This window comes from Gamsiella multidivaricata (assembly GCF_025024155.1).
Source record: "Gamsiella multidivaricata strain RSA 2152 chromosome Unknown BC939scaffold_53, whole genome shotgun sequence".
NCBI classification, from domain to species: Eukaryota; Fungi; Mortierellomycota; class Mortierellomycetes; order Mortierellales; family Mortierellaceae; genus Gamsiella; species Gamsiella multidivaricata.
Window position 1 is genome coordinate 82,292 of NW_026251761.1, and position 15,214 is coordinate 97,505.

The 15,214-nt window shown below is 49.2% G+C and overlaps 7 protein-coding genes across 7 annotated transcripts; 5 read left to right on the plus strand and 2 right to left on the minus strand.

Annotated features, from left to right (window-relative positions):
* Positions 1-472: 472 nt before the first annotated feature.
* On the plus strand, positions 473-1,537 carry BC939DRAFT_479002 (uncharacterized protein; the record flags this gene model as incomplete). Its single annotated transcript, XM_051558812.1, has 1 exon — positions 473-1,537. The coding sequence occupies one exon, from the start codon at positions 473-475 to the stop codon at positions 1,535-1,537; it is 1,065 nt and encodes a 354-aa protein (XP_051409992.1).
* A 210-nt stretch (positions 1,538-1,747) lies between these two features.
* On the plus strand, positions 1,748-4,605 carry BC939DRAFT_387834 (kinase-like domain-containing protein; the record flags this gene model as incomplete). The annotated part of the gene is made up of 8 exons (XM_051551849.1): positions 1,748-1,829; positions 1,921-2,021; positions 2,166-2,209; positions 2,267-2,617; positions 3,383-3,476; positions 3,609-3,990; positions 4,206-4,261; positions 4,354-4,605. Coding segments are annotated over 8 exons (1,362 nt in total), but the record flags the coding sequence as incomplete, so codon positions are not given.
* Positions 4,606-5,331: 726 nt separating this feature from the next.
* On the minus strand, positions 5,332-6,995 carry BC939DRAFT_505109 (t-SNARE; the record flags this gene model as incomplete). Its single annotated transcript, XM_051560617.1, has 6 exons — positions 5,332-5,796; positions 5,904-5,992; positions 6,094-6,259; positions 6,345-6,448; positions 6,546-6,598; positions 6,787-6,995. 6 exons carry the CDS (start codon positions 6,993-6,995, stop codon positions 5,332-5,334), a joined length of 1,086 nt encoding a protein of 361 aa, XP_051409994.1.
* Positions 6,996-7,485: 490 nt separating this feature from the next.
* On the plus strand, positions 7,486-10,362 carry BC939DRAFT_399578 (beta-lactamase-like protein; the record flags this gene model as incomplete). Its single annotated transcript, XM_051552487.1, has 4 exons — positions 7,486-7,687; positions 7,784-9,247; positions 9,336-9,559; positions 9,655-10,362. The coding sequence occupies 4 exons, from the start codon at positions 7,486-7,488 to the stop codon at positions 10,360-10,362; spliced, it is 2,598 nt and encodes an 865-aa protein (XP_051409995.1).
* A 634-nt stretch (positions 10,363-10,996) lies between these two features.
* On the plus strand, positions 10,997-12,389 carry BC939DRAFT_399565 (t-SNARE; the record flags this gene model as incomplete). The annotated part of the gene is made up of 5 exons (XM_051552484.1): positions 10,997-11,154; positions 11,448-11,535; positions 11,681-11,820; positions 11,915-12,129; positions 12,223-12,389. The coding sequence occupies 5 exons, from the start codon at positions 10,997-10,999 to the stop codon at positions 12,387-12,389; spliced, it is 768 nt and encodes a 255-aa protein (XP_051409996.1).
* Positions 12,390-12,836: 447 nt separating this feature from the next.
* Positions 12,837-12,989, plus strand: BC939DRAFT_375451 (uncharacterized protein; the record flags this gene model as incomplete). The annotated part of the gene is made up of 1 exon (XM_051551681.1): positions 12,837-12,989. A coding segment is annotated over one exon (153 nt), but the record flags the coding sequence as incomplete, so codon positions are not given.
* Positions 12,990-13,215: 226 nt separating this feature from the next.
* Positions 13,216-15,028, minus strand: BC939DRAFT_237647 (nucleotide-sugar transporter-domain-containing protein). The gene has a single exon (XM_051550909.1). The coding sequence runs from the start codon at positions 14,573-14,575 to the stop codon at positions 13,418-13,420; it is 1,158 nt and encodes a 385-aa protein (XP_051409998.1). The 5' UTR covers positions 14,576-15,028; the 3' UTR covers positions 13,216-13,417.
* Between the last annotated feature and the right edge of the window lie 186 nt (positions 15,029-15,214).

Here is a 15,214-nt window from a genome sequence, read left to right on the forward strand (position 1 = left end):
CATCATGACTGGTGCTTTTGCGACGATGCTGGCGAGGAAAAGGAAAAGGAAAAAAAAAAAAAAAAAAAAAAAAAAAAGAGATTTAATAATATCATCATGCCCGTGCGCTAAGGATTTGTGCGAATGGATGTGTGTCTGCATGTTTGAGTGCTGTGCTGCTGTCATTTTATTGGACGAGCTGTTTTTTTTCCCTGCATTCCCTATGCATTCCAAAGATACTTTTTTTTCCCTTTTTCTATTTCCCCATCGAAATTAAAGCGATGAACAACCGAACGCGTTAGATCGCTGTGTTAGACCGCCGCGTTTTCTGATAAATTTTGCTTACTGCGTTTGTACCGCAGATTGAAAATTGAATGCAAAAATGTACTCAGCTATCACCGACCTAATGATCCATTCTTCTCCTCTCGTAGACGCCTCTCTTGGTCCTGTCGGGCCTACTTTTCAAGGGTGTACAGTTCTCTAGATCTCAAATATGGCCCACAATAACACCGATAGGTCTCTCAAGGACCTCTCCTCGCCCAACTATAACAATCCGATGTGGTCGCGTCGCACCTCAAGCACCTTCTCTTCCAGGGTCCGAATCGACCCTGGCGCCGGCAGTGTGAACTTGAGCTCGGTCCGCCTAGGCAGGGGCCAAGCTCCAGAGATAGATCAAAGGCCACTCAGCTCCATGGAATTCCGATCAGACAGGAGAGATACGAGGATGATGCGCAGCACGACCGTCATGACGATTCATTCGGATTCTGAGCCCGAATATGAAGTTGCTTCGCCCATGGCATTTCCAGTAGAGCGGAGAGAGAGCAGATTGGTGCGTAACGCCACAGTTATGACAATCCATTCGGGCTCTGAACCTGAATACGAAGTAGCTTCGCCCATGACGTTTCCAACAGGACAGAGGGGTGGGAGAATGATGCGCAATACCACTGTAATGACGATGCATTCGGACTCAGACCCTGAATACGAGAGTAGCCATGATTCGCCAACACAACAGGACCAGGCATCCTTGGACGGTATGACGATTATTTTCGACAATGGTCTGTCAAGTATCCCTTCGGAAGATTCAGGACGCAATCGAACCAACATCCGAAATAGACATGGAGCTACCAATATAAAGCCAGGAAGCACAAAGAGGAGCCGTTTTTATCGTTTTGGAGGGCCGGAATCTGAGATATCCGATGACGACCAAGCTACATCGAGTGACGATCGAAGCGTTGATCCGTCCGAAACGTTCATTCAGGCCAACGACATTGATAGCGAGGATGACGAAGACTGCGAGGGGCGAGCGTGCCACAGCGGCATTGATGACGATGATGATGACGATGACGAAGGAGACGACGATGAGAGCGAACTTGAGGACGAGCCATCTCGGAGGAAAAACTTTCTTGGCAGCTACCTCTTGGCACCCATGGGCTTTGATGATGACGAAGTCGAGGGTAATGCTCACGCTTTTGAGGGCTTCTATGAGGCGGCAGAACGGTTCCAGGTTTTTGCAGGAGTCAATGAATTTGATGGTAAGAATGTGTCCTCTGAACTATAAGTTAATTTGTAGATGCAAAGCGCTCTGCTTACTAGGCTACTCAACGCTGCTTTTTTTTTTTTTTTTTTTTTTTTTTCTTCTCCTGGGTGATTCCATGCGGCGTTATCAGAGTCGGACCAAATTGGGCTTGGAGAACACCCGTACCAGGTCATTCCAAAGAATAAACGGAGAGATCAAGAGCGGATCCTCGAAAACAAGCGTAGGCAAGGAAAGCTGCTGCTCGTCTCGCTTCTCGATAACTTTTGTCTTCTTTACGACCAGAGCCCGGAAAGGAACCGAAAGCTCTTTTATGGTAATGGGGAGCTATGAGTTGTCAGGTATTTATGTAGTATGCGTGTACGGGAGTAGCACTGACTCGAGTTTTGGCACTTTGCTTGACCTAGTTATCTGCAAGACGCTGAGCAACATGGGCATCATTGACGAAGAGTACCTTGAGGAGATGAGTACCGTACGATCATCATACCAACGAGCCTTCCGATCCTTGGTCCTTTCAGCGCTGACCTCGATTAAACAGGAGCAGATGATTCTGGAGAGTCGGAGGATCATGGCCCCACCCTCGAGACCAACGGGAAATCAAACTCGCAAAGAAAGTCTTAGTCATGGCTTGGATTCAGAGGATAGTGGTCAGAGTTATTCAGACTCGTTCTCATCCAAAGGCATTATTCCCTCTGCGTACCTTCATACCCCTCCCATCAACGACTCGGTGTTCGCTAGTTCTGCCATGATGAGAACTATGTCCTTCGGCGACATGTTTGACAATGATCCCACGCGCTACAAGCACGACTTTGTGGAGATTTGCAAGCTTGGAAAGGGCGGATTCGCAAGTGTTTTCAAGGCAAGGAACAAACTGGACGGGATCGAGTATGCGATCAAGAAGATTCGACTGCGTGGGAGCGCCAAAATGCGATACGAGAAGATTTTTCGTGAGATTAAGTTCCTGGCGCGTCTCGACCACAAGAACGTGATTCGCTACTATTCGTCATGGCTCGAACATGCCGATTATCCGCTCCCGCAGCGCAAAATGTACGACGGCGGTGAACTGGACACCAATGGAGAATTCGACGACGAGTACGATGATGAGTATGGGGATGAGGACGAATACACAAATACGATGAGTATGCAGGAGGAGGTGAACATGCCCGAGCGTTTCAGGAGGAGAAGTAGTACCGACTATTTTGGTCCGCACAAGGAGCAGCATTCATCCAACCCCGAGGACTTGTCGATGGGCATTGTCTTTGACCACGATGACGAGGAGGAAGAAGACGATGGTATCAGTTTCGAGGATACGGGAATTAGTTTTGAAGATTCGCAGGGACTAAACGATCCGACAGAAGAAGACGCTGGCCGTCATGACTCTGTCCCGGAACTTTTTGCTTTGATGAATGGCGAGGATATGGAACGGGTCCATTCGGCTTCTTCGACTCTCACAAGCCGCAACATCCCAGGAGCCACGGGGAACGGATCGCATAGACGCAAGCACAAGTCGCCATCAGTATCACTAGAGATGTGCGACAGCACGCCAACCTGGGAGGAATCCGATAACTCGTGTGCAAAAACCAGGAACAGTCTGTCCAACTCTTACTCGACACTTTCCTCGTCGATCGAGGAAATCCAGAGATCGTTACCATCCTCATACTCTGGACTCGGATCTCGCTATGAACGCTCTCGTCGCAATGACCGCGCCTTAGTAACACCCGAGGGCGAATATGCACTTCGGCCCTTTTCTTTCCCTAACCTAAATGAAGTCAATAAGAAGGACTTCGTCGGAGGCGGTCTCGGAGGCCTGCATGGTAAGGGCAGATCAAGAAGCGGTCTTGGTCAGAGTCGACTTCGCAACAGCACGAGGCAGCTGATAGCGCGCGACTTGACGCTGTTTATTCAGATGCAACTGTGTCAGACTACCCTGCAGGACTATCTTGTCTATCGTAACGAGCGTTCGGTGCCGCTACCGAGGACATCGGTTGCGGAGTTGAGCAGGAAGCTGAGCAAGGCGAATCGCTTTGGCCTCCTGTCGTCCTCATCTAATTTTGCAGAGCCAAAAACGCACAGCATGCCTGGATCGCCTCTGCAGCAGACGTACCATGAGGATCTTGTCGACCCAGCCGCAAACCAGCATATCTTCAGGGCTATTGTCGAGGGTGTTGCATATATCCATGACCAGGACATGATTCACAGAGATCTGAAGCCGAGTAATATCTTTTTGGGGATGCCAGCTACCCTGGAACATCAACGGGCGCAACAGCTACGACAGGATCAGTGCGGGCAGGACTCGCTCTCTTTGGGATCTAATGGGTCTAATCACATGGGTACTTTGGCGATGCTGTCCGGCAACGAGAGCCAGCATGATTTCCCAGCGGCATTGCTTTCGAACGACCCTAGCCAGCCTCCATTGACGAAGGAACAGAATCAGGAGGAACTCTTTATGAACATCGAATCGATGATTCCGAAGATCGGTGACTTTGGCTTGGTGACGGATATGGAGGGTGGAACGACAACATTGGAAGGCAACGGCGGCACGACTTCATCTGTCCCAGACTTGGTCAGCTCTGTGCCTCCACTTTTGCGGCGGCATAGTTCTTCAGGTAAGTTATGCCTTTGAGAGACGTTAATGGAGAGGTTTTAAACTTCTTAGCACACCACTCATATTCTATCTTTTTCTGACATACAGTGACATCGGGGTCGGGGTCTTCACGGACAAGAACTACTGCGGTTGGGACTGTTACTGTAAGTGATGATGTCCAAGGATGTGTATTTCTTATATTTGTATGTTCGCACGCCTAATTGGTAATCTCTATTCTCTCGTCTTCCTTACACAGTACGCCTCGCCGGAGCAGCTTGCAAGGCCTAATCTTGGCTATGACCAAAAGGCGGATATCTACTCGCTCGGCATCATCTTTTTCGAGCTCTACCATCCCTTTTCGACCTTGATGGAGCGCCATGCAGTACTGAGGACGCTTCGGACTGGAGAGTTGCCTCCGGAGTTCGTGAGTCGGTGGCCAAAAGAAGCCGCCTTCGTGCTATGGCTGATGGCGGAAGATCCGCAGTTGCGACCGACAGCGCGCGAGATCTTGGAGTTCGATCTTATTCGCAAACCGAAGGAGGAGCCGATCAGTGCTGCTACTACGCCCATGGGGAATGAGATTCTATCTGGTAATGGAGCCAACTCATCAGGACAGAGTCTTCAAAGTGAAAGTAGGGAAAAGACGTGGGAGACCTCTGGCGGAGTAGGGATCGGTGTATCTGATCTTTCGGCTTCACAGTTGGTGTCGGGGATGTCTGCCAGTACAAAGCGGGTTGTTTGTGAGGACTGCCAATCACGGTGCCAGTGCAGCAAAAGCTCTGGGTCAGCGTCAGTGGACGCTGTCGGCTCTCCTAAAGATGTGACGAGTACCAGAAACAAGGGGCACCGCTCTTCGAAATCCATGTCTTCCAAAGGTAGCCGTTCTGATCTGGAACAGCGACTGAAGGAAGAGAGCGACAAGGTCAAGCGGCTGGAGAAGTCCATGGCTGCGATGCGGGCTGAGAACAAGGCATTGTTGGATAGGATTCAAGAGCTGGAATACGAAAAAGAAATGTCCGGAAGCTCGAATAGCGGACGCACTTGATTTAGCTTTACCAATTGCACATGTACAACATTGCCCACAAGTAAATTATTTTGTAGATCTACCATCGATAGGCCTTTATTATGTTGTTATCTTGAAGTGCCAAGGTGGTAGCTGCAATTGCGGGTATTGGGCCAAGTATACGATGTGGATGAGCACAATGACAGCATTAGCTGGCATGCATTAAGCATCCTAGGTCTTCTGAAACGGATTTTCCACCTCGGGAGCCAATGCAGGTTCTGCTAATGGATGAGGTGGTGGCGTTAAAGGTGGAGTATTGGGGACGAGAGGTGCAGTCGCTGGTGCCGGGGCTGGAACTGAAGCATTATAACGCTTGGGCTTGAAGATGAGGATGATAAACAAGCCTGCGATGAGGAGCATAAGCAGCAGGATGATCTTTCTGTTCCTAGCCTTCTTTTGATACTTCTCGCCCTCGTCCAATTCGTAGACCGCGTCCTGAAGATGTACGGCTGCTTGCTCAACATTAAAATCGATGCGGTCGAGCAATGTGCCTTGATCGATGACCATGGTTTGCAAGTCCTTGAAAATATCTGCGAGCTGGAATATTGACCGTGAGATGTGGTTGATCTCCTGCTCGCGCTGAGTGATTGATGTGTTTGATTGCTCCGCGAAAGCCAGCTGTGCACCCGTGAAGCCCTAAATGTTATATTTGAAAAATGATGAAGTATTATCAGTCTCTGCCTTTCGGGTCAAGATGGCTCATGGTTCCGCTCAAATCGACCACAGATCTGTGGTCAACGTACAATTTCTTCTGGGTCGTCTGATATTGAAGAGTTAATGGGCTGCACTCCGTTAAAGATATCTTTGTTTCTAAGCTCCACTCCACGCATGCCTATGATTGATAAAAGCAAAGGTCATCAGAATGCCAATGCAAGACCTTTGGTACACTTTCCATTTCACCTGTTCAAGAAACAATATCAGCCAGGATCATACGTTGCATGTAGGTGTTTTGCTTTTGTCGAAAGGTGGTGGAGACGTCCTGAACCTTTTGCGCCAGACTCGTCTGTACATTCCTAGACATGACTTGTTCTTGATTGGAGCTCGAATGTCTGCTTTCGGAATTGATCCGCTTTATCCTCCGCTGACATCCGTGAAATTGCTAGAGGGATATGAATGTAAAGATGGGTCAATTCGAGGTCTAACACAGTACGCTTTTCTCTCCATGCGAGTTAGTTTGGTCTTACTTGGGTGATCTCTTCAGTGAGACGCTCGATATCCCGCTCTTCCTGGATGCGATCGTCAAATCCTGGCAGGAGATGTTTCTTGTGCATGGCGTCGAGTTTTTGGACTATGGTACACAGAGGTAGGATGACAGGGATCAGTATATAGTCGCAGGACTGAACTCGTCAATCAAAAATATGACAATGAGGCATAGTATATCGTACTATTGGCTTTGATCCTCTCCAGTTCCTCGTCCACTTCATCGACGATATCGATCCTAGGATGGGACAAATGTCATGTTTGGGTCAGGTTCAGTTGTGTATTCACTTTGGTATGACAACGCTCATCCTTGTCCAGGATTGCAGTTTCTGGGGCGGTATTGTATTGCAGCCCCCCCCCCTTTTTTTTTCTTTTTCTATACGTGTCCGTGTCCGTGTGCATGTGTTTTTTCTGATAGATAAATACCATTTGGGAGGAAGCATCATCAACTCGATGGTAGTCTCTGCGCTGTCCATGAGTCCAACACGTTCATTGTCGTCGGCTGTGGCGAGGAGCGATGACTGTTGTTGGAGCTGCTGTTGCTGGTTGTACTGCTGACGGAGAGTGGCGGCGTGTGCGCCCGAGTATGAATTCCTGAACTGCAGGAAGAGCAGTGTTCTTGAACGGGTGGCCATGGTGTTGATGTGTCTATGCTGAGGGTTTGAGTGAGGAAATGATGCATGCTCCGCTTCATGTTCGTTCGTCGTGGCAGTTGGTTTCACAGGCTAGTCACATTCGGTTGGAATCCCCTTAACGAAGTCCCCCAATACACACCCAAACACAACTCTTTTTTTTTTTGGTCCATTGAAGAACGCCCCTGCTTTAACACCCTTCCTCCTCCTCCTCCTCTTCTTCCTCCTCTCTCCTCTCCTCCTCCATCCTCCTCTTGTCTTATTCGCCAATATTCAGTCCCTGAAGGCGCTCCACTGGTCATTACGACCACTTTTTTCCCGCGCCCACTCTGCACTCCCTCGCCACCACAACCACTACCACTACCACTGCCGCCAAAGAAGCACTTCGGCCCTCCTAGTCTGCATCTCGGACTCACCTCTTCTTCTCACCACCACCGCCCTTCCCCCTATCCTACCTTCGCGCCGATTCTTCTCTACATCGAATCGATCCAACATGAGGGCATATCTCCAGGTTCTCAGCACCGGCACCGCAGACTGTCCTTCCTCCGTGATCCTCCACTTTGACGCGCAGCGATATATGATCAACTGCGGTGAGGGCACCCAGCGCCTCTGCATGGAGTCCAAATTCCGTTTCTCAAAGATCAAGACCATCTTCTTCACCCGCACCCACTGGGACTGCATCGGCGGTGCTCCAGGTACCGTCCTTCAAAGAACCCAGTTGAGCTGATCCGCTTTTATTGTATTTTTTTGGCTACAATCACACTAACACGCGTCTTGCATCCATGTCCTAGGTATGCTTCTGACTCTGTCAGACGTTGGAACCGGACACATCAAGCTGGTGGGAGGCGAAAACCTGACCCATGCCTTGATCTCCACACGCCAATTCGTTTACAGGAACACCATGGCTGTCGACACCTTGGAGATGAGCGAGAACGAAAACACATACAGCGACGAGAACCTCCGTGTCACTGCCGTTCAGGTCTATCCCGACAACTTTGTTCGTGATTCACCGTATGAGTGGCCATATCATAGATCAGTCGGCGGCCGATTCTCGCTAGACAACTCTACTGCGCCTGCTTCATCTGCGACAGATTCCACTCCCGTCGCCATCGGATCCAAGAGGTCCTCGGACGAGTTGCAGCCATCTTCATCGCCGACTGTTAAGGATCAAGTCAAAGATCCGCAGGAGATCAGGAAGCAGATTCTGGCTGGCATGCTGAACTTGAGCGGCACTGTAGGAGACTCGTCCACAGCCAACAAGAAAATTAAGCGGAACAAAAATACCAATGGGGGCAATTGCACTGCTCAGACGGCGACTGCGGCAGTGACGGATGTTGACGCGATCGAGGCGGCACGTTCAAGAAGCAATAATGGACGGTTCATGGAGCTGCCGAGGACGAGCCCCAACACCAGCGCGATCAGCTATATCTTTCAGACGCCAGACTATGTCGGTAAGTTTGATCAGGAGGCCGCTATCAAACTTGGTCTCAAGCCTGGCAGGCTCTACGGTAATCTCGTCAAGGGAATCTCCGTTTCTTTGGAATCAGGAGAGATTATCCATCCTCACCAAGTCATCAGTGGTGCTCGTCCAGGAAGAGTCTTCATGGTGATTGACTGCCCGACTGTCGAATACATCTCTTCGCTGGTAAAATCCAAGGAGTTCGAGAGATTTCAAGGATTAGGATCAGGATCAGAGTCAGAGGCGGGCAAGGACCGTCTGAAGGCTGAGTGTATTGTTCACCTGGGTAGCCACTCTGTTCTGAGTCACCCCGACTACAAAGCCTGGATGCAGCTCTTCGGACCGGACACTCAGCACATCGTTGCCAATCAGGACTACTGCTCTCAAAAACTGATCTGGCAAAGTCAGTCGCGCACCTGCCACAAGCTGTCGAAACTGGATCCGACCATTTTCCCGATCCCATACCACGACAATACACCAGCACATGATCTGGCCACTGATCTTAAAGGAATAGTGGTCAAGGCTCAAGTGGCAGAGAGTTTGCTGGGATATCAATTGGAGCCCTCGGTAGGGTGGGAACGCTCAGAAATTATCAACCCAATGGAACCATTTCACGGCCACGATGCATCGAGTGAGAAGACCCCGCCATATATGAAGGAATACTATGAGTTGGCAGACAAGGCGAACGAAGAGATTGCAAAGGATATCAAGACGTATTCGGAGGAGATCCCAGGAAAGGACGTTATCTTGACGGCGCTTGGCACTGGATCGTCGCATCCCTCAAAGTATAGAAACGGTAAGCAATTGATCTATCACGCTGGATGAACCTTTTCGAGAAGCTATAATTGCTGATGTTAATCTTTGTTTGCTGTATTGGTCTCTAGTCAGCGCTACGTTGCTGGACATGCCGAACGGTGGTACCTTTTTTTTGGATTGTGGTGAAGGAACTTTTGGGCAGATGTTCCGCCAATTTGGCGGCTACAAGCGATCTGCGGAGCAAAGAAATTATGTTGAGGATCGGATCAAGAGACTGAAGGGAATCTTTATCTCGCATCTTCACGCGGACCATCATCTCGGCGTCGTCACCGTCATTGACAGCTGGAATAAGGTAGGGTGCCTCTTTTTGTTTGTTCAGGCTAGTTTTTGGTCTACTGTACCAGATATCTCTGGTGTGTAATTACTTTTATTTTGTTTATCAAATAGCTTCGCGATGCGGACGCAGAGCCGTTGTATCTGGTGGCGCCATTGAAGTTCAACGGCTTCTTGCAGGAACTGTCGGATGTACAGGACTTTGGGTACAAGAATGTACAGTTTATCAACTGCGAGGACATGGTGTATTGGCGGGACAAGTACGACTATCGCAGGCAGAACATTCAAGCTATTCTGGACCGCCTTCTGGAGTCATCTGGCTTCGATGAGATCTCTACTGTAGATGTGATCCATTGCCCCTGGTCGTATGGCATCAGCATGACACACAAGGAGGGCTGGAAGGTTGTTTACTCGGGTGACACTCGGCCCTGCGAGAACCTTGTACAGGCGGGCCATGGTGCTACAGTGGTGCTACATGAAGCGACATTCGAGGATGACATGTCTGAGCTTGCCCTGGCTAAGAAGCACTCGACAACGCAGGAGGCAATCATGGTGGGCGAGGGCATGGAGGCAAAGTATACGATGCTGACGCACTTCAGTCAGCGATACCCTAAGATCCCGAAGTTTGACTCTGAGGACAAGACGACGCAGATCGGTATCTGCTTTGATATGATGAGTGTCAAGCTGGGTCAGATTGGGAGGTTGGCAAAGTATCTGCCGGCGCTGCAGACGCTGTACTCACCACAGAGTGAGGAGGCCCAGGAAGGCGAAGGCGAGGTCAGGGACAGCGAGCTCAAGAGCTTAGCACCACATGCGGAATGAAAGTGTCATTCACTGTAGAGAAACGGATGAATAAAAGAAAAAGGCCCTTTTGGACTGGGATGCAAGTGCTTTGCCACACAGCGTCATTATTTGGACAGGGAGATGACACGCGTTGTCCCATTTCTCTCTCCTGAGACAATTTTCAGTCATATCTACTACTATCTATACTTTCTTCCCCTCATTCTCTCCCCGCACTGTTTTTTCATTCATTCTCATTTTCCTCACTCATTCATTCCTATTATTCTCATTCTCACATCCTCATTACTCTCAGTCCCACTCACTCCTCACTTCCTTATTGCTCACCAAGAAAACAATGTCGTTTGCAGACTTGGAACGAGGCGAAGGTGGCTTTCGACGCACTGCTGGCTCAGGACCCAGTCCTCTTGGCGGAAACGGAGCCAGCAGCGGTAACGGTGGCAGCAACAATAACAATAGCAACAACCGATTCAACCAAGGCGGCAACAATGGTAAAGCGTCCCCTCTCATTAGAAAAGGAGAGCTTTTACTTTGTAGTCGCTATACTCTCTAGAAGCGACGAGCGAGCACAGTGTGAACACTTCAAACCGTTTTCGTGGACCAAGCGTAGAGAGACTAACCAAGTACCACCTCACTTCTGCCCCCTCATGACAATGTAATGATAGCAGCGGGACAACAAACGGCGGCGGCGTTTAGTGCGAAGGTGAACCAGATTTCGCAGCAGGTGTTTCGAATCTCATCAAATGTGTCTTCAATACAACGGTTTGTTGGATTTCTTGGCACGAACAAGGATACGCCAGACGTGCGGAACAAACTGTATGTGCTAGGAATTCAATATGCAAATCGTATTCGGGCGCCTTTTTATATTTTTCTTTTTTATTTTCTTTTTTATACGACAGTTGATGAGGTCCACATAGCTGTGTTCTCGAAGGAGCTGATTTATTTTTTATTTTTATCGACTCTTGTGTGTGTTGCTGACCTTCTGACCTGCGTTGGCAACGTGTTAGATTTTTGTGCATCCATGTTTTTTATTTTATTTTTCGGTTTCTTTGCTCACGCGCGCGCTTTTGCATCATTTCATCATCTTTGTGTTCTGAACAAAATGCTAGGCATGAAATAACGGAGCAGACAAGGGAGCTTGTCAAGGATACCAGCCAGGAAATTAAGGATCTCGCCAAACACGATAACACCCATGGAGTAAGTGCGACTGGACGACTTGGTGACTCGGAACTAATGCGTTGATCCGATGCTATTGTGTGCATCCTTTCAATCGGACGTGAGGCTAACGCTGAGTTTACCCTCTGTGTTTTCTCGAATGAATGAATTGGAATTTGGTCCATAGAAAAAATTGGAGCATAACAAGTTGTCCAAGGACTTTCAGAAGGTCTTGGTGGAGTTCCAGAAGGTCCAGCGGGTATCGGCGGAAAAGCAGCGGGAGTTTGTTGATCGCGTTCGACAGACCAACGTTCGTAATGATTATGAGTAAGTTTCGTTCGCGCTTTTTTTTTTATTCATTTTATTCGACATTATTTGATTCGTTTGCATACAGCTATCTAACTAGACGTAACTATAATAGGGATGAGGATGCAAGCGAGTCGGGCGACCAGCCGTTGATAAATGAATCGCAGCGCCGGATGCAATTGATGGTGGTCGATAATGAACTCGAGTACAATGAGTCGTTAATTGTGCAGCGCGAAGAGGAGATCCGGGAGATCGAGAGTGGCATCACAGAGCTGAATGAGATCTTCAGGGACCTTGGAACCATGGTCAATGAGCAGGGCAGCATGCTCGGTATGTCCTTCTGAACCGCTTGGATCGCCTGTACTTGTGAATACTGTTCTTTTGCAGCCAAATATTAACGATGCTGCCTTTTCTTGATTGTAGACTCGATTGAGAACAATGTTACATCGATTAGCATGGTGACACAGTCTGCGTCCGAGGAATTGACGACAGCGGCAATTCATCAAAGAAATGCGCGCAAGAAGTCGTGCTATCTGCTGTTGATTATCGCCGTCGTCGCCGGCATCGTCGTCCTTGCCATCTTAAGCTAAAAAGGGTCATTTGTGAGAACAATACATAAAAAAAAAGATACGATACCATTAAGAATCAAATTGACTACCATATGCGGTGTTTCCGGGGTGTGAACGGACTTGATGGATCGGGCGATCCCTCTTTTTCATTGTCTTGTTCCTCATCCCCACCGACTGGCTTCACCTTGCCACGATCATTCCAGCGAACGACATTACACTTGACCTTTGTCCTGTCCACGTTGACTCGATTCGATTCTAACCATAAACGAACATCCATTCATTCTTTCGCAAGGACTCATGACGAACGCAACACAGCAGCCTGATCAGCACAACCAAGATCCTGACTGGGCGCCTACACCTCGGCCACACGTTCACGCGCAGTACCGCAAGACAATGGCACCTTCAGAGGCAAAGTCGCAGGACGATAAAAAGGGGGACGGAGACAAAGAAGAAGAGGAGGAGGAGGAGGAGGAGGAAGAGGAAGATGAGTACGAGAAACGGATTGAGCGGACGGGGTGTGCGGCAGAGAACGAGGCGTTGCAGATGTGTTATGCGGAGAAGCATGATTGGCGGGCGTGCAAGGATGCGATGCAGGCGTTTCGGGAGTGCTGGAAGCGCAATGGCAATGTTCAAGCCGAGGAGTAGGCCCCCTCCCTCCTCCCCCTAGAGGTGTATGGATAATAAAGATGCTGTGGTTTAGTTCTCCTATTGAACCAGACTGTCATGGGATATTTGTTCAGTGCTTCGTTAGAGATTTTCGAGATATTCATGATTCGTATGAGTGAAGTTTAGATATCAATGCTCGTTGAGTAAAAGGACCAACTTTATTTTCCGCGCACAGACAGAAGTACGTCTTGTTTCGTAGGCATGGACGCGTTGACGCGTCAGTAACCTTTATTGACTGATGGTACAATGTATAGTCTATGTGTGTGTATGTGTGTGTATGTGTGTGTATGTGTGTGTATGTGTGTGTGTGTATGTGTGGGTAAGTGATAAGTTCATAAGCTATTATTACTATTACTATTATTGTTTGGATCCGTACCGTGTGGTTACCTCCTACCCTCGGACTGATCGTCATCATCCATGGTATCCAAAGAAATGTATTCATTCCGGTCCATGACCTTCACAGAACTCAGCGTTGTCGGGTTCTGCTTACCCTTGGATGACGACGACGATGATGGCATTGACACAGGGGAGATCGCCAGTGTGGTGCTCGAAGTCGCCGAACTTGTCGAGTCGCGTCCTGAATGCTGCAATGCTGCAGAACCATTGGTCGCTGTCTCCTCATCCTTTGGGACCGAAGGTGCGCGGTAGTAGAGATGCAGGGCGAAGCAGCATCCGAAGCATCCGATGAAGAAGAGGACGGTGAGGCGGTCGTTCAAGAGGAGCCATGAGACGAGGGCAGCGAAGAACATGGACATGGAGGAGGCGTAGACTTTGGTGATCGAGCCCGAGAATTTGATGATGGCAGAGGTGACGAGACCCAGAGAGGCGTAGGCCATGATGATCAGAACGTGAATCGGGGCCATGTCCGAGAAGAATCCACCTCCTTCGGCGGCGGGTGTGGTAGAAGGGGTGAGGACGTAGGTGATGCCGTTGAAGAGGATACCGAACATGTAGAGCTTCATATTCTGGAGATGGATGGACTCCTTTGCGAAGCGTTCCTTCATCACATACTCTGAGAAGACGGATGCGGCGGCGGAGAGGGAGCAGAAGAGGACCATGAGGAGGAATGCCTGGAGGGAGATGGAGAGGGTGAGACCGCGTTCGAGGTCGATTTGGGAGACAGCTGTGGAGAGGAAGAGGATGGCGAGGGAGACCCATTGGGCGGGAGAGAGAAGGCGGTGGAGGAAGAGGTAGGAGAAGAGACCGGTGGTGAGGATCTTGAGGTTGGAGAGGACGACGTAGGTGGGAGCGGGCATGAGGGCGAGGAGGACGAAGGTGAGGTTGTTGTTGAAGAAATAGATGGCCCCGGGGACGGCGAAGAAGAGGATGGGGGGGATGCTACATCCTGAGGAAGATCTGGTGGATGGTGATGATCCAGGGGCAGACTCGCCCTGGTCATCATCATCTTCGTCGTCGTCGTCGTTGGCTTCTTTGGGTTTCAGCAGATGCTGTTTGCTGCTGCTGCTGCTGCTATCAATGGGCCGCTGATTCTCCTCGTCATCTTGCAGTGGGGCGGTGTTGTTGCTCCGCCTAAAGTTCATTCCCACCAGGTCCTTTCTTTCGAAGCATAGGAGCGTGTATGAGACTACGATCGATGTGGACACATACAAGGACGTCAGTAATGTATACAGGTTCACTTTTACAGGTTCACTTTCTTCTTTGCCGTCACCGTCATCTGTATCTTTATCTTCATATCCACCACATCACATTCCAATCCAGATGTCATGGTGTCGTGTGTGTTGTACATGTTCATAGACTATTGACGCGCTATTGTCTAAATTCGCGTTTAAGTTGTTCCGTTCGCATAAAAAAGGAAAGACAGGGTGGTGTGCGCCCATTGGGCTGTCTTTCTTTTGCCTTTTGTTTGTGGTCGTGTGCAAAAAAAAAACCTTACAGCCTTTTTAATCCCGCTGCTGGATTTATGCCAGTTTGACTTTTTCTGTTTCTTCCAGAAACAAAGGGCGCCGTTGGTCGAGTCCAAAAGTCAGAGTAATTTTATCCGCAACCCCTCTTCACTGTGTGTCCAACCGCAGGGAGGGGGGCTTTTTTTTTACGCCATTTCTCCTTGCTGCGATATGATGCAAATATACACAGATTTAAGAAACAAAGCGCACTTTAAATGACTTACTGAAGAGTTTAAGCAGCTCGGAGAGGAACAAGAGCTTTGCAGAACTTGGATG

Coding starts and splice junctions, on each gene's coding strand:
- BC939DRAFT_237647 (XM_051550909.1), bottom strand. CDS start 14,575: ATGAACTTTAGGCGGAGCAACAACACCGCCCCACTGCAAGATGACGAG.